The 23,224-nt window shown below is 56.5% G+C and overlaps 1 protein-coding gene across 8 annotated transcripts; it reads right to left on the bottom strand.

Moving 5' to 3' along the window:
• Window positions 1-461: 461 nt before the first annotated feature.
• Window positions 462-17,905, bottom strand: TBKBP1 (TBK1 binding protein 1). 8 transcript variants are annotated; one of them, XM_067021021.1, is made up of 10 exons: window positions 17,778-17,905; window positions 15,607-15,866; window positions 15,058-15,123; window positions 14,719-14,823; window positions 13,505-13,685; window positions 12,722-12,894; window positions 12,487-12,548; window positions 3,940-4,058; window positions 2,992-3,719; window positions 462-1,960 (listed from the first exon to the last, which is right to left on the bottom strand). In XM_067021021.1, exons 2-10 carry the CDS (start codon window positions 15,829-15,831, stop codon window positions 1,832-1,834), a joined length of 1,788 nt encoding a protein of 595 aa, XP_066877122.1. In that variant the 5' UTR covers window positions 15,832-15,866; window positions 17,778-17,905; the 3' UTR covers window positions 462-1,831. The 8 variants fall into 8 exon arrangements, with proteins under 8 accessions (XP_066877122.1, XP_058902503.1, XP_066877121.1 ...); XM_059046520.2 differs by having other exon boundaries at window positions 15,058-15,180; window positions 17,778-17,902; XM_067021020.1 differs by lacking the exon at window positions 17,778-17,905 and adding an exon at window positions 16,438-17,202 and having other exon boundaries at window positions 15,058-15,180.
• Between the last annotated feature and the right edge of the window lie 5,319 nt (window positions 17,906-23,224).

Consider the following 23,224-nt stretch of genomic DNA (forward strand, 5'->3'; position numbering starts at 1 on the left):
TGCTGAGCCTGGAGCCCAGCCCCTCCCTGCTCTCTGACCCATAAGGACATGGATCCAAATGTTCCTTCCTCTTTGAGGCCCCAGTCTGGTTCATGGCACAAGAAATCATTTGATGAAAAAATCGTGCTACTGATAAATGAATCCCCGGGCTACAGAACCTCTACCTGCCAGACCTGCTGGGAGAGAAAATTCATGAGTCCCTGACATCTGCTCAGGGCTGGTCACGAAGACACCCTCTGCTGCTCCCTACCTGTTTCAAATAAAGTCCACGTCACAAGTCACCTGTAGCCACTCACATGCCTGCATCTCCAGAATCACCTTGGAACATGGGTGCCCTGTGCATCCCCTACTTTCCCAATGCCCACCCTCCCATGGTTATGGTTACTTGAGACAGTTTCCAAGACCTTCTGCTACAAGGGTTTCCTCCCCACCACAGCCACAGAGGGCACAGACCAAGCGCAGATGGAACAGGTAAGTTTTATTTGGACTTTCAACTTGTTCAGAGAGCTCAGGGGCCCCACTCCCCTCTCCAGTCCCCCATCCCCATTTCCCCTTCCTGGGGGGACACTCAAGGTACAAGGCCATGTGTCTCTGGAGTCCTCAGCCCCTTCCCTGCCCCACACACCCCCTCATTCCCCTGCACTGAGGAGGGGGGAGGGGTGTGAGGAGGTGGGGGACCTGGAAGAGTTGGATCAGAATGGTACATGCACTGACAGTGGCGTCCACTGCCCGCACCGGGCTGGGACCCGGGAGGGGCTTGCAGTGGAGGGGGGCAGACTCATCGTGGGGTGGCAGGCTTTTGCCATAGCAAGCTCCACACCTCAGCCCTGGGGACCCCCTGGCCTCCTGCTTACCCGTCCTTCTGAGGGTTCGACTCTGAGGTAGATTTCACAGAGGGAATGTGGGTCGCTGGGGTGTGGGAAGGGGGTTAGCTCTTTTGAAGTTCATCTCCACAGCACCCTGAGCCCATCCTCAGGTTCTGGACTGGGAGGCGGGGCTGATGACACCCACCCAGCTAACAGAGGCTGAGTCACACCTGGGCTCCAGGGCACCTGTGGTGTCGGGGCTTGAGTGGGGTCAGGGTGGAGGGAAGCATCTGCCTTAACAATCTGTGCCTGGGTGCTGGGAGCTCCAGGAGGAGGGCATGGGCCTGGGAGGCTGGCACAGATAGTTCCCTAGCCTGAGGGTCATGGCGCCTCAGGGCAGCCTCTTTAGGCTGGATGCTCCCAATCCTCCAGGGGCCTCCCTCTCCTCTCCCACCCTCCCTATTCCCCAGGGTGGGCACAGGGAGAGAACAGGGCTGGCCTGCAGGGAATGCGAGTCCCGAGCTGCCTGTGGGAGGGAGAAACTGGCATCAGTGTGCAGGGAAGGCTCTGAGACCCCACAGGGAGGCATCCCCTGGACAGAGCACGGCCTGAGACAGATGGACATCTGGGGAAGTGCTAGGGGAGCTCCTGGAGTCTTCTGATAGCCTCCCCTCCCCCAGGCCCAAGCACTAGACACCTTCTTGGATCCAACCGTTTGAAAACAGAAAGGCAGAGGAAGAGGCTGGGTGGGATATGCCCCTTCCCACCCCAGCCCTGATCCCTACCTCCCCAGCAGAAGCCAGGGAGCTGGGGAGAGCCTCAGCTGACCTCCTGGGAAAAGCCAGGACTGAGTGGTGCCTGGACCAGGGAAGATGGCACACACGTTGACTCGGTAGCTAGTGGAGGTATCTGGGGGTCGCAAGGGGCAGGGGCCCCCTACGAGATTCATGCAGCATTCAAAGTGAGTGAGTGTTTGGGGGTGATGGGAGAAGGTGGAGAAACAGCCAGTGGGTGGGGGAGGCACCCTAGATCTTGCTGTTCTCCAGGTGAGAGTCAATGTGTTTGATTAGGGCATCATCGGGGTACCCGACAGGGAAACCCAGTTGGCAGAGGGGGCAGCTGCGGATATCAGAGCCCACTGTCTCCATCAGCAGCTGTGGGGAGAGAAGGGAGTCATTTATGGTCCACAACCCTCCCTCATGGTCCCCACATCCCAGCCTGCCCTTTCCTGGGACCCAAGGCAGGGAGGGCTGCAGCATGCAGAAGGCATCTAGGCACCCCTTCTCCTGTACCACCCCCTTCTTCCCCCTCCCTGACCACCTTCTACCAGTTCAGCATCCACTGCCCCGACCCCGGGCATAGTGTCCCCAGGAGGTGTGAATGGGGAGGTGGGTATGCTCAGCCTCCCAAGGCATCTGTGGTAATCAGGGAAGCCAAGACCCAGATATACCCTCAGACTAAGACACAGCTCTCAGATAACTCAAAGTAATGGATAATCCTAAACAATGTACAACCCAAAAATAACTTTCTGTCTGGCTTTGGAATATATTTTGGTCCTTTCAGGTGGCAAGAGTTGGCTCCGACATCCAGGAAACTTATTATTTCAGTGAAACGATGCAGCCGTGAGATAGGATTGTCTTCTAGGACAGACAGAAAGGGGCAGGGGCTCTGAGCCCTGATGGACAGAACTGGTTGAGCAGGCCTGTCCCTGTCCGGAACCAAGACCCATGGCATCGGCATAGCCTCCATCACCAAGTAATAGCAGATGTTTACTACCGAGCCAGGCACTGTGCAAGAGTGCTTTGGGCTCACTGCCTCCCTCTTAAGATCTCTAATGGAATTAGATAATAAATCATTGACCTCATTTTTGCAGATGAGAAAACTGAAGGCCAAGAAGATAAATAACTTGCCAGAGGTCCGTCCCAAAGCTATTAAGTGGTGGAATCCAGAATCATAGCCAGGACTATCACTCTAAAGACCTGGGCCTTTAACCGTGAGACTGAACAAGTTTTAATGGTGCGGGCCCCAATTCACGCCAACAAAAGGCCTCTGGAGAGAGAGGGGTTGCTGCGCCCCGGGAAGGGGGAGGTAACAAAGGAAGGGAGCCCCGCCCATCAGTCAGGAGTGAAAAGGGCGGCGGCCCCACCCCCCACCCCCGCCGGGTCTGAGGCACGTGCCCACTCACGTTGATGGACGGCCAGGACTGCGCGTGCTCGGCGTGGGTGTAGGCGGTGGCGGCGGGCGACTCCGGGATGGGGAAGCCCGCGCAGAACGAGGCGCAGCGGATGGCGCCAGCCTCCGGGCTGGGCGGGCTGATGGGCACGGCCCACTCCTCCTCCTCCGACGGCTGCTTCTCAAAGCGCAGGCGGATGCCCTCGAAGGCGCGCCGTGGGCTGAGGGGCCGGCCGGGGCCGTAGAGCTCGCTGCCGTAGGCCCGCGGCTTGGGCAGCGTGGCCGCCTCGGCCTGCAGCCAGGGCGGGGAGGCGCCCGCGTAGCCCGCGCCCTCCGCCATCTCCGAGTAGCTGCGCCGGCCCTGGAAGCCGGCCTTCACGTGGTGGCTGGGCGGCTTGGCGTAGGCTCGCTCGGCCAGTGTCCTCTCCCCGGGCGGCGGGGGTGGTGGGGGCCGGGGCTGCGGGGCCGGGCAGGCGGGAGGCCCTGGGGAGCGGCACTGCGGGCTGGGGGACTGGCAGGGTGGCGGCACCGGCGAGCGGTGCTGCGGGACGGGCGATGGGCAGGAGGGCGAGGCCGGCGAGCGGCGCTGCTGGGGCGAAGGGCAGGGGGGCCCGGGAGAGCGGCGCTGGGGGACGGGGGACTGGCACGGGGGGCAATGGGGCGCCGCTCGGGCCGGCGGGGAGTGCGAGGGACACTGGGGGGCCGGGGAGTGGCGCTGCAACAGCGGCGAGTGCCTCTGGCCTAGAAGAGAAGGGGGACAGTGGTGGGGAGAGAAGACGTCAGAACTGGGGAAAACAGGGCCTTGCCGGCGACCAGTGCCTACCCACTCTCCTCCGAACGCGAGTGGAAAAGGCCCGGGCATGGGGGAAGGAAGTGAAGGGTGGTCCCCAGATGCAGGACGGTGGCCATAGCTACCCCCTCCTTCCCGGTCCAGCTCCAGGCCTCCCCTGACCCATCTCACCACCACTCCGAGCCTGCTCCTGCAGCAGAGTCCTCAAGATCCTCCCCTGCAGGGAACTCAACTCTCGAAGCCGGCCCAGCTCCTCTGTCAGCTCCGTGTAAGCCAGCGCCAAATTCACCCTGAAGGACACCCAGTCACCCAGGTCAAGACTTGACCCCAGCCTGCCCTGACCCTGAGGTCAGAGGGCAGGGAGTGGGGGAGAGGAGAAGGGAGATGGGTTTACTGCCACAGCTGTGGAGAACTGCCTCTGCCCCAGCGTCTGGCCCTCCCCTCCCAGGCCCTCCTAGCCCCGCTGCAGAGATTCTCTTGGGCTTTAAGGGCCATCTCAAACGGAACCTCTTCCAGGGAGCCCTCCCCCGATCCCGAACCTTACCTTGGGCTAGGGCAGTGGTTCCCAGACTATGGGCTGGGGAGAGAGAGCTCAGTGATTTCAAGGGATCCCTGAAATTGTGTATTCACTGAGCATTGTCTGTGGCCTGAACACATCTCATACAGGTATGTGTGAATGTTTTTCTAATCTGTGCAGAAGCTGTGGTGACAAATAAAACACAGATTCATCAGAAAGCTGCACTGAATTTATAGTAGGTTTTGTCCCTGTGAATTTTCTCAAAGAGCTCATGGTAATGGTTTAAGTGCAATCTGTGTATTGGGGCCAGGGGGTGCCTGAGGAGTCCTCACCTTTGAAAGATTAGGGACCACTGCTGCACAGCCTATGAAGAGCCCCATTCCATAAGTGAAGGCATGGCCTTCTAGCTTGGCAGAGGGGCCAACTGATCAACTTGAACCCAAGTCTGCCTATTTCCAGGTGCACTGCTCTGGCTTCCACCTCAAAGCTGCCTCTGAGCTCGATTCAGCCTTGCAACTCCCAGGATCATCAGGGAACCCTTTACATGGAGCTGTTGTGCACCGAACACCTCCAGGGGGCGCCACTCACATTAAGCACCTAACAAAAGTTGCCTTGTTCTGGAACTTCACTGGGAGTTCCTCAAAGTTGGGGTCTATATCATTGTATTCGTATTCCCAGCATCTTGTCCAGGGTCTGGTACCCAGGAGCTGTTCAGTAAGTGAATATTGAATTGAGCCTCTCTGTCCATTTTTCTCTCTTCCCTTTTCTTCCTCGCACTTCGTGCTCAGGCCTCCTGGGCACCCACCCTCATGGAGCTGGAACAGACTTAGCAAAGACTTCAACCACTTCCTTTTCTCTCTCTTTCTCTTTGGGTCCCTGTGACCCAGAATCACTGAAGGTTATCATTCTCAGCACTGCCCCTCCCCTCTCTCCCACCCCAGCCTGCACACCTCCAAGGAGCCTGTCCTGATGTCACATGAGGCTCTGCCATGGCCTTGGGTCACTGCTTTCATCTCTGATCTGGGGTTGGACCAATCCTGGGAAGCAGGGGATTTTGTTTCCTCAGATCTTGCCCCCTCAATCCAGAAGGGACTCTGGAACTTTGTGGAAGGTGGAGCTGGAGGGAAGTGGCAGGCAGAGGCTTGGCCAGTCCAGAGGGATTTCCTCACAGGGGAGGCCCTCTTGCCCCAGTAGCTGAAGGGCCCTGGGCAGCAAGGAGAGGAGGGTGGAGGGAGTTCTCCATAACCTGAGGGCCCTGTCCTCATCCCATGGTGATGGACGTGTGAGAGAGGATGTATGTGAATGGGAGGGAATGAAGGGAGGTGTGAGACCACTGTGATGAGTGTGAGGAACAGGGTGAGTGTGTGTGTGTGTGTGTGTGTGTGTGTGACCCCGGAGAAAAGGAGGGGAAGTCGTGAGGTTAGGTCTTCAGAGGGCAGGAAAAGCCGAGGTGCAGAGGGTAGATGATGACTGCACTCCCTCGCTCTCCACTCACTGGCGGGCTCTCTCGCGCTCTCTTCCTAATCCTGGGGCAGAGCTGGGTGGAAGGGGGAACCCCTCCCACAACAAAGCTATTTTTAACCCATTTGGACCAAAGCCAAATTCTTGCAAATAGGCTGGGATTCTGGGGGACAAGCCCACTTCTAAAGGCGGGAGAGTGCCCCCTACCAGTCTGATGGTGGACAGGGATGGACAGGAGCAGAGAGGAAGGAGTCCTTTTGGGAGCCCTTGCCAAGGTGCTGCAGCCTCTATCCCATCACATCTCAGCCGTCGTGTGTCCTATGTTCCCCCACCCTCTTCTTCAGTGTGGGTCTGTGGGAAGAAATGGCATTGCCCTCATCAGACTGGGAGGCCAGTCTGTGTCCCACATTAAATGGGGGACTTCCCAGTGGAAGGCTCCCCTCTTCAAACCGAGGGAATCTGAGGGCAGGAGCTGCGTCGCCCCCGTTCAGACTGAGGGCTTTTGGAGGATCATGCTAGCCCCTCAGTGGTGGGGGCAGGAGGGAGCCCTGGGCAGGGCACTGATGGAACATCCCCTCTGACCGAGCAACCAGTTTCTCTCCCTGTCCGCCTTCACTGCTGTATCTCAGGTGACAGATACAGGTGGTCGCCTTCACACCCTGCCTCAGAGATCTCACCTGCCACACTCAGTTGCCAGGCCCTATCCCTCCCCGCTTGCCTTCCTCCCCATGTCAGGAGCTACCCCAGTTGCCACCGCCCAGCTCCTGGCACCCTCGTCGCAGCAAAACAGGGCAAGAGGAAATGGAAGGGAGAAGGCCCTAGCCCAGAATGCCCAGCCCTTCTTCCAGCTCTGACCCCATGTCCTCCTGGAGCTCCAGGCAGCCCTTGCAACGACCTCTGAGACCCCGGGCAAGGTGGGGGGACCTGACCTCCTAATGCGCCATGGCCCTGTGGGACCTCCCCCTTCATCGGGTGTCTCTTTGTCTCTTCCAACCTCAAGATGCACAGGCCCAGGCTGCTAAATGCTCTAACAACCTGAATGACTCACATTAGAAAACACTGCCAATTCAGTGGAAAAAAATCTCAACTTCACAACACAACCAAGAGTTGCACACATGCACCTGAATACACATTCCACTTCCTGGCTTCCTGGCCCACACCTGAGTGCTATCTTCCACCATCAGGCTGTTTGGGAAGGATGGGTCAGGTAAATGGCAGCAGACAGCTGCATTTGGGTGCTTCTTCATTGCTTAAATTATGGGGGAAAATCCTGTCTGAGTCTCTCAGAACTTGGGAAGGACTCAGGGAGAAAAGAATCATAAACAATCTGTATGAGCCCTTATGGGCCAGGCATTGTGCTAACAATTCAAACTTCACAACAACCCTACAGTTACCACTCTTATCTCCATCTTAACAGATGAGAAAACTGAAGCTTACAGAGGTTAAGTCACTTGACCAAAGCCATAAAGCCCAGTAACAGTGGAGTTGCTGGAATGGGAGCTCCCGTCTCCTGGACTCCAAAGTCGAGGCTACTGACCTCTAAGCTATCTACTGCTTTCCAAAAGGATCAGGGAAGCGGGGAAAGGAGAGGTGGGAAGGCAGAAGGGAAAGATGAGGAGGAGGAGGAAGAGGCTGGGGACCTGCAAACTGGCCTGGGAGCCCTGAGCATCACCAGCCCTGCCCTGGGAGGGGAGAGGAAGGCGCTAGACACGTGTGGAAGTGCAAGGACAGAGTTTATATTAAGAGGCCGGGTCAAGGTCACACACAGAGCAGTGGTGGCACAGAGCAGGGATTCAAACAGGCTCTTGGCACCTCAGCCTGCTGAGCTGGCACGTTCGGAAGAGCCAGAGTGCAAATGGCAGCGTTGGCAGGAAAGAGGGCTCCCACCACTGCAAACCTTTCCACCCTTTGCTGACTTATCCTTTCATTCATTCTTTCCACGAATAATTGAGGGAGCTCAAAAATTCATCTGGAAACAATCATCTTCACTGTTATTGACAAAGCAACTGAGATGAGAAAGGTTAGAGACCTAAGCGTCTGCCTCTATAAAAGGCCTCTTTCTGCCCCAAACCAGCTGGGAGACACGTGGGCTTCCGAGTGCAGTGTCTTCCCCAGGGAGGTTCACTGGGTGCCCTGTGCTGCGCTGGAGCCTCCGTGAGGATGCGGACTTGGGTGCAGACACAGATGCGGCAGGGTCGAAATTCAGACCAGCACTGGGTCATGGGATTAGAACTAGGGATGGATGGGCTCAAGGTCAGGATTAAGGCTGGGGTCGGGGTCAGATCAGTTCATTTTCAGTCAGGATTGTAGATGGAGCTGGGGGCAGGATGAGGGATAGGGTTACAGGGAGGGATGGGATCAGTATTCGGGTTAGGACTGGGGTAAGGATCAGAGCTGGTCATGTGGTCAGAATCCCTGGCTGACAGAATCAGCAGGAAAGCAGAAATCCAGCATCCCCACCCCCCTGCATCCTTGCCCACAGCTGCCCCCTGCTGCCCCCAACCACCTCACCCCCGCGGGGGAATTGAGGGACCCAACTTTCCACCACCCACAGGCACACCCAGCATTAGTCTTCCCACCCGGCCCGACCCTCAGGGAGGGGACCACAGGCACTGGGCCGGGGAGGGACTTGAGGTTGCGGGCCGGGCGAGGAGGAAGTCGCATGCAACAACCCAGCGCTCCACCACTTCCTTTCAGGCGCCTTGAGCCCCTTCACTCTCCTCGGCCAGCTATGACTTGCGGTCCACAGAGCCCAGCTCTTCATGGCAGTCCCTGCCATGCCTCCAGCTCAGCCAGATGTTCTCTGTGTCTAGAAAGCCTCCCTAGATACAACCAAACCGAGAGGCTCACAGCAGGGCTAGGAACCAGAGTCCCCATTTCGGTGGGGGGGGCCCACACATCCCAATTTGCCCAGGGCTGTCCTGGTTCACAGGCGTCACCTGGCATAATTAGTAATAGGGCCCCCTTTCACTTTTAAAAATGATCAGGTTTAGTCAACTAATCATCTGGCTGCCCCTCATATAAGGGCCTCCTACTTGGATCAGAATGTGAACCAGAAAAACACCACAGAGGTACCGTCACCCCATCTGCTCAGGACCTGTTTGGAATTTGCACTTAACTTCTCTGATTACTTCTTTGTAACCTTGGTTTGCTCAGCTGCAAAAGAGGACAATACTGTCACACATTTTTTGGTGAGAGTCAAATGAGATTTTGTAGGTAAACTGCCCCGGAGTGTCTGCTGTGGATGAAGACTCAGGGAAGCGTCTAGGAGATGGGTGGAGAAAGGGGGAAACCAGTTTTGATCCTTTTCTGGAGATACCAGCTCAGTGAGTTTGGTTTGAATGAGGGGAGGACGTGGAGTTCCCCATCGAGTGAGAGAGCGTGGGTTAGAGCTGCTCTCTGCCTCCCTGGCAGGGAAAGGGTCAGAGGCAGTTCAAAGCCCACCAACCCCTCAGACCACAATTAGGCGGGCGTGGTGGGCCCCAACTTCAGAACCCCTCCCCACCCTTGGGGAGCCCCGAGGCTGCAAGTGCTCAGGGCTTAATTCCTGTGGGCCGGGTACCCAGGCTGAAGGAAATTTGAAAGAAAGGAAGTAGGGAGGGTGAGAAGCGTGAAGGGGGAGGCCCTGGGCCCGCTGGTTCTGGGGCATGAGACTAAGCTCAGGGTACACGGGGGTCTCCGACTTCCGTCCTGACCCCCCCCACTCTGCCCTTGACCTCTGTGCAGAGTTTCCATCCTCTCTCTCCGAGTTCACACTTCTCCCCCACCACTAACCGCAGCCCACGCAGAGGCTTGTGGGTGGAGAGAGGGGTGGGGAGTGGGCGGAAAAGCACCCAGGCTGCAACACTGAGCCCCCCACGTTGGGGAGACAGGCCTCTAGTCCCCCCCTCATCACTCGTACCAAGTCTCCATCTTCTCACAGGGTGCTCCCCTCATGGATGTACCCCCTCCCTAACTGGCCCTCATTCCCCTCACTGAGCCCCCTCAAGGGAGCCCCCTCTCCACAATCTCCCTTCCACCCTGGGCGCTGGCCACACCCTCAGGAAGGCTGCACTCAGGACCTGTGACCCTGAGTGGGGCCCAGAGGGAAGGAGGCCATGGGTTCTGCACCTCTCACTTGACTGGGACCCTCCTGGGGTCCTCAGCTCCCTGCACATCCTCAGGAGCAGGTGCTCTCCACTCCTACCTCCTCCTTCATTATTGCCTTTGGCCCCCGAGTCACCCTCAGCGGCTCTTCCTCTGGGGCAATTTGTCTCCCTGGGCAGCGACCACCAGATGCTGGGCTGACCAAACAGCAGGGAAATCTTGACTGGAGGTCAGACCTGGAGGGTGGCAGCTTGGTCTGGGCGCCCATTTTCAGAGGAACATTGATGACCTGCACTTGTGAGCCAGGGGCTGGGATGGGAGGGACCGGAAGCCTTGGGGCGGGGGCTGCCTCCCAGGACTGCCCCCTCAGCACCTGGGGGGCTCACTGAGGGGAATCAATAGAGGCGGTGGTGGTAGGAGGGAGGGCGTGGGAACAGCCAGGACTCCCACAGTGAAACTGGCCACCCGGAGGCATCCACACTGAGACGGGGGCACCTCTCCGGGGTACACAGGGCTCCCACAGAGGACTCGGCTGGACTCAGGAATCTCTGTGGCTCCCTCTTTAGCCTTCACACCTCCATCTGGATAATCCACCCCTGCAATCCTCTCCTAGGAAGGTCCGCGTGTAAAATTCCCACGAGCCTGGAGGGTTAGGCAGAAGTAGAAGGAAAAGGAGGGGCTGGTGGGGGAAAGGGAGCTGAGAGCAGGTGACTGAGGCCTCCTCAGGTGGGAGGACGGGGAGGGAGCACTCGGGAAGCGGCTTATTACCAAAAGGAGCTGAGTTTATAAGAAAATAAAACTACCCGGGGGAGTGAGGACTTCCTCTGAGAATTAACTCTTGCCAAGCTGAGGCTGTCCACAGAAGTGTGAAGTGTGAAGCTGGGCAGGCAGGGCCCAGCCGGCTCTAGGGGTAGACGTCCAGGAGGCCCTTATGCAGAGCCCAAGCCGTGGAGATCGAGGGGAGGAGCCGGAGGTCACCTCTGGTAAGACCAGCCCCAGAGCAGAACCCAGCTCCCTCTGGCCAAAGGGACAGGGTCGGGGGGGGGGCGTGCATTGGGGTGCGAAGGAAAAGGGGCTGTCCGGGCCAGAATTAGTGGCATAGACGATATGACCTCCAAAAGCATCTGTGAGAGGGGTTCTCTTCTACTCACTCACTCACGTGGCCCCTCGGGACCCACCCCCTCTTCTCTGCCTCCCCCACATCACCTTCTGCCACTTCTCCCAGCAACGACGGACCTCTGAGCCCATGAGGGAAACCTGGGGCCAGACAGGTGAAGTGGGCAAAGCTAAGCCACTCGGCATCCCAGGAGGGGTCCCTGAGATTTGAAACCTGGCTGTTGGGACTCCAGACAAAAAAAATCCTCTCTCTGGGTTCAACTAATTGAGGGAGGCTTCACTGCTGGTCTTCTAAGAGGGCGTTGGATTCAGTGAGCCATAAAGGGCCCCATGGTGTGACTTTAGGGGCAAGCTAGGATTCTAGAACGTGTGTGTGTGTGTGTGTGTGTGTGTGTGTGTGCGTGCGTGCTTTCTGGGTCTGGGCACATGGGCTAGGATGGACCCTGAGTCCCAGCCACAAGCTAGGGTGGATCCTCTCTGCAGAGGCCCCTAACAGCTGAGGGGTCCCACCCATCAGTCCCACACACTGGGTTCTCACTCCCCAGCTATCACAGCCCCAGCCAGGCCTTCACCCCAGGGTGCAGAGGGAGGTGAGAGGTACCCCCAACCGGCCAGAAGCCGGGAGGAAGGTGAGGAGGGAGCCTGCTGGGAGGAGGACCGGGGGTCCTGGAGCTGGGTGTGTGGTGTGGTGAAGGGTTAGCTCCTGCCCTCGCTGGGCCTCAGTCTTCCCCTCTGATGAACGTAGGGAGTCTGTGCCACACGTCTCATCTTAGGGGAGAAGGCTTAGGCGGAAGGAGGTTTGTGCTCTATTTCTCAGAAAGTGGGAGAGGATGAGTTCGGGTGCGGATGTGAAAGGCACCAGGCTCACTGCTGCCAGGCTGCGCTCCCCCTCTCCCTGGCTGCCCAATGCTGCCCCGGAGGACTGGGCTCCACACTGACATAGCTCCCTCCCCACCTACTGCTGCCTCTCTTTAATGGCAGGATCCCCAAGGGACACCCCAGCGTAATACGTTCTAATTCCCTGCATGCTGCTGTATGAACTCAAGGAAGTCCATCCTCTCCTAAGCCTCAAGCTTTCTCTCTCCTGAGGTAGGAGACGAGGCATCACAAATCCTAAAAGAGACCATCTCCTTCCTTCTTGTCAGGGAGGAGAGGGTTAACCCAAGTGGCTGGGCCTGGTTACTGGGATAGAAAATGGGCCCCAGAGAGGCCCCAAAACTCACCAGGGGACACTGAACATAGCAGAAAAGCTGCTGAGGAAGTCTCTCTCAACACCTGACACCTCGAGAAGACACAGACCTGGGTGCCAGAGGAAAGCAAAGGGAACCTCCCAGAACTTGAGCACCTCCAGAAGCTCGCCTCCTTCCTGTGAAGGGCGCAGAGCCCCACAAGCAACCCAAACCTCACAGTCCTGACAGCGTGGAAGAGAGGTCCCCCAAACAATGTGGAGGGGGAGGAGAGAATCAAAGGGGGAACCTGGAAAATGCCATCCCTGGGGGTACAGAGGTTAAGAGGAAGAGGATTACAGAGTGACTTACTGATCATCCCCAACTCTTTTCACCCACGCCATGTCACGCTCTGACTGGTTGGAGGCCAGATCCTAAGGGAAAGATCGAGCAGTCAGACCCCAACCTCACCTTGCCTAAACTTCCCTTCTTTACCATTCCCAGGGCTGGTCTGTACTCAGTGAGGAAGTCCCAGATCTCTAAAGTTGTTTCCAGCAGCCCCCAGGTGCCAGAGCAGGGGCCCCAGGTCAGCGCCCCCCCTTTTTACCTGGGCCCGGGTCTCCTGCAGCTGCTTCAGCTCCCCCTGCAGCCGTTCACACTCGGCCTGGAGCTGCTCCTCCCGAAGCTGAGCCCCCCGGGCCTCTCCCTGGGCAGCCTCCAGAGCCTCTTCTAGCTGCCGCCGCTCCAGCTCACTCATACTTGGCGTGGGGCCTGGCCAGCCTGCCGGAAGAGGAAAGGACAATGTCAGGCTGGAACCAGCTGCTGGACACCCTCCACCCACTCCCAGATCAATACAAAGTGAAACAGGTGAGAACTGCAGCATGAAGGATCCAAGACCGACATCCAGAGGGTAGATATCCCAGGATGAGAGAGAGACCTCTACTGAGGGCAGAGGGGAACGATGGGCTGAGCTGCTTTTTCTAATCTTTCTGGAGGCCAGGGGAGAAATAAGACAGGCTCTGGAAGGGCTTCCCCAGCCAGACTCAAGTCTGAAAGTATCCTCAGGGGCCACTCCTAATCACAACGGAAGACTGGCGGAGGGGACTCTGGGTGGGGCCGCCCTCTGCTGGCACATACAGGAATTGCATGGGAGAGCCTGGGAATGAAGGAGTTAAGGGGGGGGGATGTCAGTGGGAGAAACTGGGGTAATAGTTGATAAGGTGAGGGGACAGTTGGTAAGGAGGGATGAGGTGATTATGGGAGAAGTTTAAGACATTGTAACGGGGTGTTGACTATCAGTCTGAAACACTGGAGGTGTCCAATGGTGTTGAAATGGGGGGCTGGCTTGGGAACTTCAGAGTATGGAAATCAGGGGTGGCTGAGATCTCACCGTGACTCAAGCCAGATCCACCTCTTAATGCCAAGTAGTGCAGGTCCAGATCAGCATCGGGCGGGGCAGGGGCAGGTGGGGGGCTCAGACTGGGGAAGGCTGCATCCCGGAGGCCTTGTTGTTGCCGCAGCTGCTGCTCCAAACCACAGATCTGCCGCAGGTGGGTCTCCACCAGGGCCCGCTATGCGGGGTGGAGACAAAGGGGTGAGGGTCTGCATCAGGTCAGGGCACCCCTGTGGGCCGCCCAAACCCAGAACTTCTCCATGTCTGGGTATCCATCACCACCCTAAACTGAGCAGAGACCCCAGGTCACATATCCCAACTCCACTCTCCAAGCGGCCATGAGTCTCCTCTCCCAGCAACTACAATGCAGATGTTTCTGGCTACTGCCCCTTGCAAGGTCAGAGTTAATGCCTCTTCCTTGTCACTAACATGCAGAGACACTTATAAGAACACTCAGCCCCCTGTCCAGACACCCCCCCACACCTCAGGAGCATAATAATTTCCATTTGCATATGTCACTTAACCACCCTGGGCTTCACCTACCTCACATATAACATGGGGCTAACCACATCTACCTCTTAGGTAAGTTTGTTATGAGGATTAGAATGAGTAAATATATCTAAAGAGATAAGAATGATGCCTGGCACACAGTTAAGTGCCCGTGTTTGTGATTGTTAAGTCAAAGCATTTTTTACACGAATGCCCAACAGCTCAGCAATGTTATTATTTGCCCCACTTTTCAGAGGCAGGACAGAGGCTAAGTGACTTGACCCAGCTCACAGCTAGGAGTCGTCAAGAGACTATGCCTCCTGATTCCGACACCTGCCCTCCTGCTCACAGGCATGGCTATACCGACTCAGAATCACGCGCAGGCCAAGGCCCATCCCAGCAGCCACGAACACTTTCAGTCACCTCTGCCCTCACCCACACAGCCTTCCAGCTCAGTGCTATAGGCGCAGGGTCAACGCAGTGTGAGCACCAAACGTACACACAGATTCACAGTGTTCTACAGGGCTACTCATATAGTCACCTCCTGTCACTGCATGGCCAGGATGTACACAGAGTCACTCACAACCTGTATGATACATACAACCCCACTCACCAGGCCAAACGGGCACTCACTCATGGACAGACACGAATACAGTGGGGTGCATTCCACAAGCACATAGCCAAGGTCACACCCTCAAGCACCCGGGCTCCCTGGACCTCACCATCTCCCCCAGCTCCGTCTCCAGGTCACTCTTCTCCACGCAGAGCTTCTCGTAAGCCTGGATCATCTCCCCGAGCTGTTCTTCCTGCTCCTTATTCTTTTGCAACTGGATGGGGCCCGGAGGGGGTGGAATGCAGCCAGAGTCAGGCCCATCTTGACTTGGGGGCAGAGCAGCACCCTGTGCCTCCCATCCCCACTCCCAGCACCCAGTGGAGGGGTAGGAGGAGCTGCAGCTAGTTCTAGGGAGGACCATAGCCATCTCTGATCCAGGAGATGGAAGGTCAGAGGCTGGGGACGTTATCAGAAATCGACTGGAGCAAAGAGCTCAGGGAGGGCTCACCTCATGCTGGAACTGGTTGAGCTGTTGCTGCAGGCTGACTTTCTCCACCTCCAGCAGGGAGCCATCCTTGATTTCATACAAAGAGAAGCCGTGCTCCTCTCCAAAGTCATTGATCAGTGGGTACTGCGGGTGGGGCAGGCCCTCAGGAGAGCTTCAGCCTTGCTGTGTCCCCATCCCACAACCTGCATCAGAATCCTCGCCTCTCCCTCCCCACTCCAGATGTGGGAGTACAGATGTGGGATCTGTACATCCTGATTCCTATGGCCCTGTAGGCGTCTCCCACCAACCAGATCTTTTTTAGATCCAAGGTCCAGCACTCCAAAGCGGATCCCTCCTGATCCTTTCCTGATTGGTGCTGGGGTCTCCAGAGTTCCCATCCGTCCAGAACAGCCACATCCCTTGTGAGGGATCCTCAAGTTCCCAAGAGTCTGTACCCTGACCCCTCTTTTGGATCCCTGGAATCTCTGCCGGATCCCCAGTTCCTGCCACCCAGCAGCCCCCTCCCCTGTCACACACACAGCCAGACCCCCGTCATCTCCAGGTTCTGACCTTAATCTCGTAGACTTTGAGGCGGCGGCGGAGGGTGGCATTCTCCCTCTCCAGGCCCCCCAGCCGCTCTTTGATGTCTCCGTAGGCCGTGATCAGGGCAAAGTGGGAGGCGGAGCACATGTCCCCCCCCAGCGAGGGGTCTCCAGGGGCATCCAGCCACACCTCACTGGGCCCCAGGGCCTCCTGGGTCAGGATGCTGATGTCATCCTCTAACATGGACTCCATGGCAAGGGCCTGGGCCACGGCCTGCCCTGGGCCTCCTGGGAGAGCAGGAGCAACGAGCAATGGTGGAGAGGGTGGCCCAGAGCTTGTCCCTAATACCCCTTGTCCTGGTCTGAGGAGCTCTGCGGCCAGCTGAGATGCAGCCTGGTCCTGCCCCCGTGTTTCACAGACCCCTCCCAGACCCATCTTCTCTTCTCTGCTGCCGTTGGGGGAAGGAGCTAGGACCAGACGGAGGTGGGGGGGGGAGCAGTGACAAATAGGGACAAGTAAGCGAGGCCAGCAGCAGGGAAGGGCTCCTTTCAGAACCCAGGGAGAACTGTGGACAGGAGAGGGCTGCCTTCCCAGCACACAGGGCCCAGATGGGGCCTGCCTTGACTCACTCCTCAGCCCCTTCTCCACCCCAGGCCTCACTTCCCCAAATACCTCTCTTCCAAGCTCCTCATGCCAGGCCTCTGGCACCCCTGGCTCCTCCCTAAGGAAGGCCCAGTGCTTCTGGGAGGATCAGCCCCACCACTGTCAGAACATCCTCTGCTGGGCCCCCGCCCAACTCCCGGGCTTCCTCCTCTAGGATCCCAGAGTTCAGGAAAAGGAAGTGCTTCCCCCACTCACACTGGCAGCTGTGGCAACCCTCCAGGCCCTCCTCACCCCTGACCTGGGACCCACAGGAGGTCATCGGCTGAGTGTCTGAGGGTACACAGAGGGGAAGGGGGCTCTGGGAGAGGGCCAGGCGCAGGTGGAGAGTGCTGACAGAGAATTACGAAGCCCCGTCTGTGTGCCTGCACAGAGGGAAATGGGGAGCCCTGAGAGGGGTCAGGAATGACTCAGGGCTCCCGAAAGAGTAGGCGAGGGGGTGCGTGTGTACTTTTCCTGGCCCTGTTTATGAATGTGTGTCTGTGGTTGGCATGTGTGGGGGGAATGTGTGTGTCTGTGAATGAGTGTAGGTGTGTCACAGTCAATGAGTGCCTTAGCGGGGCTGCGGGCGGGCGGAGGGAGTAGGGAAGTGGCCAGGAGGCCATGTGTGTTTGTGTGCGCGTGTGTGCACGCGTGCGTGAGCGTGTGTGAAGGGTGGGCACGTTCGGGGCCGTGTGTCACGTGAGGCACTATGGGAATGTCCGAGGTGTGTGCGCGCGAGCCAGAGAGTGTGTGCGCGTAGGAGAGGGGGCTCCCAAGGTGTGAGTTGAGGCAGTGGGGTCCGCGACCTCCCAAAATCGGGCAGCAGGAGCCTGGGGTGGAGAGGGCCCAGGCCCCAACAACTGCCCCGCCTTAAGTGCCAGGGAAACTCTTGTGACCCGGTCTGAGTAAGGAGTTTGTGCGCGTATTTGTACGGCTGGCCCCGCCTTTAACCCTCTCCTCCCCAGGCCCATCCCCTCCCTCTCCCCAAACTCCGCTCGTCCGCGCTCACCACACCCGCCCAGACCCCCGGCTGGCCGGCCACCTTGGGCCCAACCCCACTAGCCGGGGCTCTGGCCCCTAGGCGGCCGCGACCAGTGTTTGCTTCCTCTGCATCCCTCCCTCGGCCCAGCGACCCCGCGCGAGAGCGACAGCAGGCGGATGGGGAGGGGGGTGCCTCCTCGGCCCCGGGTCCCTTCTGCGGTCCCTTTAAGAGCCGCCCTTTAAACCCCTTTAGCTCGGCGGACAGAAACTGTCGCCCCTCCCCTCTCAGGGGCCGAGACCAGGCAGCCCCCTCCTCCACTGCCGGCCGAGCCCCGGGGCCCCAGTCCACCGTCGCCGGGCCGGGGAAGGGGCTCTGGAGGCGGTGCGGCCTGAGGAGCGGCGGAGGAGGGGGAAAGGGGGAATGCGGGCTGCCAACGCCGGACCCTTCCCCTCCCCGCCACCCTGGGCCAGCTGCGGGCCAACCTCCCGCCCCCTCCTCCGGTCCACCCCGCGACCCACAGGGGCCGGCCCTGGACGCCGTTCCCCTCCCCCCGCCCAGCCCAGCCGGGACTCACAGCTGCTGCCGGTTCCTGCTGGTAATCGCAGCTTACCCCCTCCGCCTGCTCCCTCCCCAGATGGGCACCGGTGCCCCCACCCCCCTGGCACCGCGCTCTGCTCTCGCCCTGTCGCCGCCGGGTCTCTCCCCACCCCCCACCCCTCCCCCCAACCCCCTCCCTCGCTCCCGCCCCGCTCCTCCTCCTCCGCCGCCGCCGCCGCCTCCTCCTCCCCCTCCTTCCCCCCCACCCCCCCGCCGGCTGCTCCGGGTTTCTCCGGCTGGGAAGGCGCCCCGGACCCCGCCGCGGCCACCACCACGTGGCGAGGGGCGGCCGGACCCCGGCGTGCGGCCCCGCCTGGCAGCGCGCCCGGCGCCCACCAGCTCCCTGCTGCGCGGCCCATGCTCCGCGCCCCCTCCCCGACGCCTCCCAACGCAGTGTGGCGTGGCGGCGTGTGTGGGGGAGTCTGCGGACAGCGCCGGGGCTCAGGAGGTGCTTTGGAATTTGCTTTGGGGCTGTATGTTTTGGGGAAAGTGAGGTTCTTTATTTGGATTGTTTTGGTCTTTGATCTTTTGAGAAGGAAAATATTAGACCTACTTTTCATAGCTCTTGGGAGAGTGGGCATTACAATGATAACGAATAGAATGACTTTAGGGTCCAGTCGGAGAGATCAGAGTTAAATCAGTAACTTCTATGGAAGTGAGAGTGAGCTAAGAAGATCAAAGTTCATTAGGAAGGGGGACAGCTTTCCTCTCCCACACACAATCCCCTCCCCCCAACACACAGACGCACCCACAGGCCAGTGAAATGAACAAACAACAGATTTCACCCTTCCACAAAGATTATTTTTGAGGACCTGTCAAACTGCTGGGCAGGAGTCACAAGTTTTTGCCACTTTCCCACTGTGTGACCTTGGGCAAGTTACTTAACCTCTCTGAATTAAATTGGCGTTAATTCCTGACCTGGGCAACCGTGGGAGAGGAATGGGGATCAGAACTAAAGATGCTCTGTGAATCCTCAGGGAGGTGTTAATAAGTCATTTTGGTTATTCCCTGATGGATTAAAAAACCATGGGCAGAGGCATGGTCAGCCTGGATGCAGGTAGGGAATGATCAAGGGAAACTCTGGAGGACTCTGGCTAACCCCTAACAAGCCAACCCTGGAAAGAGAGTATAGGCTAAGGAGGGGGCTTTTGGTAGGCTCAGAATTTAGCTTGAAGCCTCCCATCTGGAGAGAGGGTTCAGGCTGCTGGGAACCTGAGCCTATCTTTTTGGCTCCTGGAGGAGGTGGGTGGTGAATCTGGAAGGGGCAGGAGAAAAGGTTTCTTGCTTGCTGTGAGCTTTGAGAAGCAGCAGCTCCCATTTTGTCCCACTGTAGGGAGAAGATTGGGCTGGAAGGTGAGCTCCTCCTAGGAGAGCCAGCAGGGGCTGTGTACTCTTTATTTTCAAAGAAAGGGATTCTCACTGGCACCCCTCCTCCTCCTTCTCCTGCTGGGTTCCCTTCCAGTTGCTCCTGCTAGCCTTTTACAGTCCAGAACACTAGCTTTCTCTGAGCCGTGTGGGACAACCCACCTGCCCTTTAGATATAAAGGCTATCCACAGGTGTCATCTCCCTTAAGGCTGCACAGGTTCTCTTCTAAAACTTAGAAGACTAGGCAAAAGATTGGAGGCTGGGCTTAAAGGTAGTGGGGTTGTCTCTGAGGCCTCAATGAGTGTGGATTTGGCCATCAACTGGCCTGAAACTGACTGGCAAACCTTCCCTCACTGAAAAGGGTAATGGGTCCAGGTACCATCTAAGCACACACTCTACAGGATGAGTTGTCAGGTCCTGATGCTGCTGGGCTGCTCAGGGTACAGGCCTGAGTCACCCAGCTGGGCACCGCCCAGTGGTTTATCTAGGATTCTAAGCAGTTGGTAGCAGAAGTCCAACAGAGATTATGCCTGGTTCAGGTGCCCCCAAAATACCTCCCTGGAATCTAGACCTGATCTCATTGCATTCTCCCTGTTTTCTGGTTCTGTTGCTCATATTGGACAGACAGTTTTGAGAACAGAAACTGTATTCCATCTGTCTTCATAGCCCTAGGTGCCCAGATAGTACCTGTTCTCTATACACTTACTTATTCAACAAAGATTTCTTGAACACCTATTATGTACTGGATGCTGAGAATACAGTGATGAGCATGTCTCTGAAGGACAAACATGTATCTCCTGCCCTCCTGGAGCTTGTGTTCTAGTAGAGGAGTCAGACAAAAAAGATTAATAAATGAAACAATTATAAATTATGATAAAAAGTAAAAAGACACAAGGGGCAACAATAGGGAAGAATTGGAGGGGGGTATCTGCTTTAGATAAAGTAGAGAAGTTCTCTCTGATGAGTTAATGTTTAAGCTAAATCTTAAAGGGTAGGAAGGAGTGTTCCTGGTTGAATGAATAAGTGAATGAAGTTGTGTAACTTTGGATAAGTTACTCTCACCTCTGTAGGCCTGTTACTTCATCTGAGAAAACTGGAGATTGGTCTGAATTCCTTCTAAGAACCCATGATATTATCAGGGCTCATCATGATAGAGACAGAAAAAGGTAAAACCCAGGGTCCTGGTGAAAGGGGAAGGGTGGTAGAGGGAAGTGAGAGGAGAAGAGGGAATGTGGTGGACAGCTGGTCAGGCTCGAGTTGTGCGACATTTGTAAATGGCATTCACAGGTGCTGTGAGAGGACCTGCCTCCAGTAGTTACTGGTAGGAGAGACAGTGCAGAAGCAGGAGCCAAGTCACCCCTTCATGTTTCCTCCTTGGAAACCATCAGGGGGAGACTGTTTCCCACTCCCAGGACCCTTGCTTTGGAGAAACACTGTAACCTTCCTGTCCCATTCTTGCCTGAAAAGAGTAGGAGGAGGTAGCGTTAGCAGCTGGCAAAAAATTGAATGAAAATAAAACGCAGATGACTCAGATAGAATCAGGCCGGCAGAAAAATTGATTAGACACATGTGACAATGCAGGATCCGGTTGCCACCTTAGCCCTTCAGTTCTAGATCCTAGAAAATTTGGGTTTGCTGTTCAACCATCCTGGGATTCCAACTGTAGCTGCTAGTCTTCCATCAAATCAGAGGTTTGGGCAGTGGTGGAAATTCTCATTCCTTCCCCAGATCCTCCAATTCCTGTGGAAGTAATGCACATCCTCCAATCAAATTTGCAAGGTTTGGGTGGAAAGTTTATAACTATTTGTGCTTCATATTCTCCACGACTATGTTCATTTCTGCTCTCTCCCAAACAACTAAAAATTAGTCTACAGGCATACCTTGTTTTATTGTGCTTCGCTTTATTGCACTTCTCAGATACTGCGTGGTTTTTGTTTTGTTTTGTTTTTTAACATCTTTATTGGAGTATAATTGCTTTACAATGGTGTGTTAGTTTCTGCTTTATAACAAAGTGAATCAGTTACACATATACATATGTTCCTATATCTCTTCCCTCTTGCATCTCCCTCCCTCCCACCCTCCCTATCCCACCCCTCTAGGTGGTCACAAACCACCGAGCTGATCTCCCTGTGCTATGCTATGCGGCCGCTTCCCACTAGCTATCTGTTTTACGTTTGGTAGTGTACATATGTCCATGCCACTCTCTCACTTTGTCACAGCTTACCCTTTCCCCTCCCCATATCAAGTCCATGCTCTAGTAGGTCTGTGTCTTTATTCCGGTCTTACCCCTAGGTTTTTTACAAATGGAAATTTTGTGGCAGCCCTACATTGTGCAAGTCTATTGGGACCATTTTTCCAACAGCATTATTATTATTTTTAAAATATTTATTTATTTGGCTGCTCCGGGTTTTAGTTGTGGCAGGCGGAGTCTTTAGTTGTGGCATGCGAACTCTTAGTTGCGGCATGTGGGTTCTAGTTCCCTGACCAGGGATCGAATCTGGGCCCCCTGCATTGGGAGTGCAGAGTTTTAGCCACTGGACCACGAGGGAAGTCCCCCAACAGCATTATTTTAAAATTAAGGTATGGGGCTTCCCTGGTGGCGCAGTGGTTGAGAGTCCACCTGGCGATGCAGGGGACACGGGTTCGAGCCCTGCTCTGGGAAGATCCCACATACCGTGGAGCGGCTGGGCCCGTGAGCCATGGCCGCTGAGCCTGTGCGTCCGGAGCCTGTGCTCCGCAACGGGAGAGGCCACAACAGTGAGAGGCCCGTGTACCGCAAAAAAAATAAAAATTAAAAAAATAAATAAATAAAAAAATAAAATTAAGGTATGTACATTGTTTTTTTTGTTGTTGTTGTTGTTTTTTTGCGGTATGCGGGCCTCTCACTGTTGTGGCCTCTCCCGTTGCGGAGCACAGGCTCCGGACGCACAGGCTCAGCGGCCATGGCTCACGGGCCTAGTTGCTCCGCGGCATGTGGGATCTTCCCGGACCAGGGCACGAACCCGTGTCTCCTGCATCGGCAGGCGGATTCTCAACCACTGCGCCACCAGGGAAGCCCTGTACATTGTTTTTTTACACATACTGCTTTTGCACACTTAATAAGACTATAGTAAATATACCTTTTTTTTTTTTTTTTTTGGCCACACCACGGGGCATGTAGGATCTTAGTTCCCTGATCAGGGATTGAACCTGCGGCCCCTGCGTTGGAAGCGTGGAGTCTTAACCACTGGACTGCCAGGGAAGTCCCTAAATATAACTTTCCTATGCACAGGGGAAACCAAAAAATTGGCATGACTCACTTTATCGAGATATTCACTTTATTGAAGTGGTCTGCAATGGAACCTGCAGTATCTCTGAGGTATGCCTGTATTGAATTTTTTTAAAAATATATTTATTTTTGGCTGCATTGGGTCTTCATTGCTGTGTGCGGGCTTTCTCTAGTTGCGTGAGCAGGGAGCTACTCTTTGCTGCAGTGTGTGGGCTTCTTATTGCAGTGGCTTCTCTTGCTGTGGAGCACTGGCTCTAGTCGCGTGGGCTTCAGTAGTTGTGGCTCGTGGGCTCAGTAGTTGTGGCACACAGATTCTAGAGCGCAGACCCAGTAGTTGTGGCGCACGGGCTTAGTTGCTCCGAGGCATGTGGGATCTTCCCGGGTCAGGGCTTGAACCAGTGTCCCCTACATTGGCAGGTGGATTCTTTTTTTTTTTTTTTTTTTTTTGCGGTATGCGGGCCTCTCACTGTTGCTGCCTCTCCCGTTGAGGAGCACAGGCTCCGGACGCGCAGGCTCAGTGACCATGGCTCACGGGCCCAGCCGCTCCGCGGCACGTGGGATCCTCCCGGACCGGGGCACGAACCCGCATCCCCTGCATCGGCAGGCGGACTCTCAACCACTGCGCCACCAGGGAAGCCCCAGGCAGGTGGATTCTTAACCACTGCGCCACCAGGGAAGCCCCGAAGCCATGTCTTAATTCTTTTCCTCAGGATGGTGATAGGCTGCCCCTCTGCATCCAGAGCTCAGGCTGGGCACCAAAGCTGAGATGTACTTTGCTTTCAAACAGGAA

The sequence above is a fragment of the Kogia breviceps genome, chromosome 19 (assembly GCF_026419965.1).
Source record: "Kogia breviceps isolate mKogBre1 chromosome 19, mKogBre1 haplotype 1, whole genome shotgun sequence".
NCBI lineage: Eukaryota > Metazoa > Chordata > Mammalia > Artiodactyla > Physeteridae > Kogia > Kogia breviceps.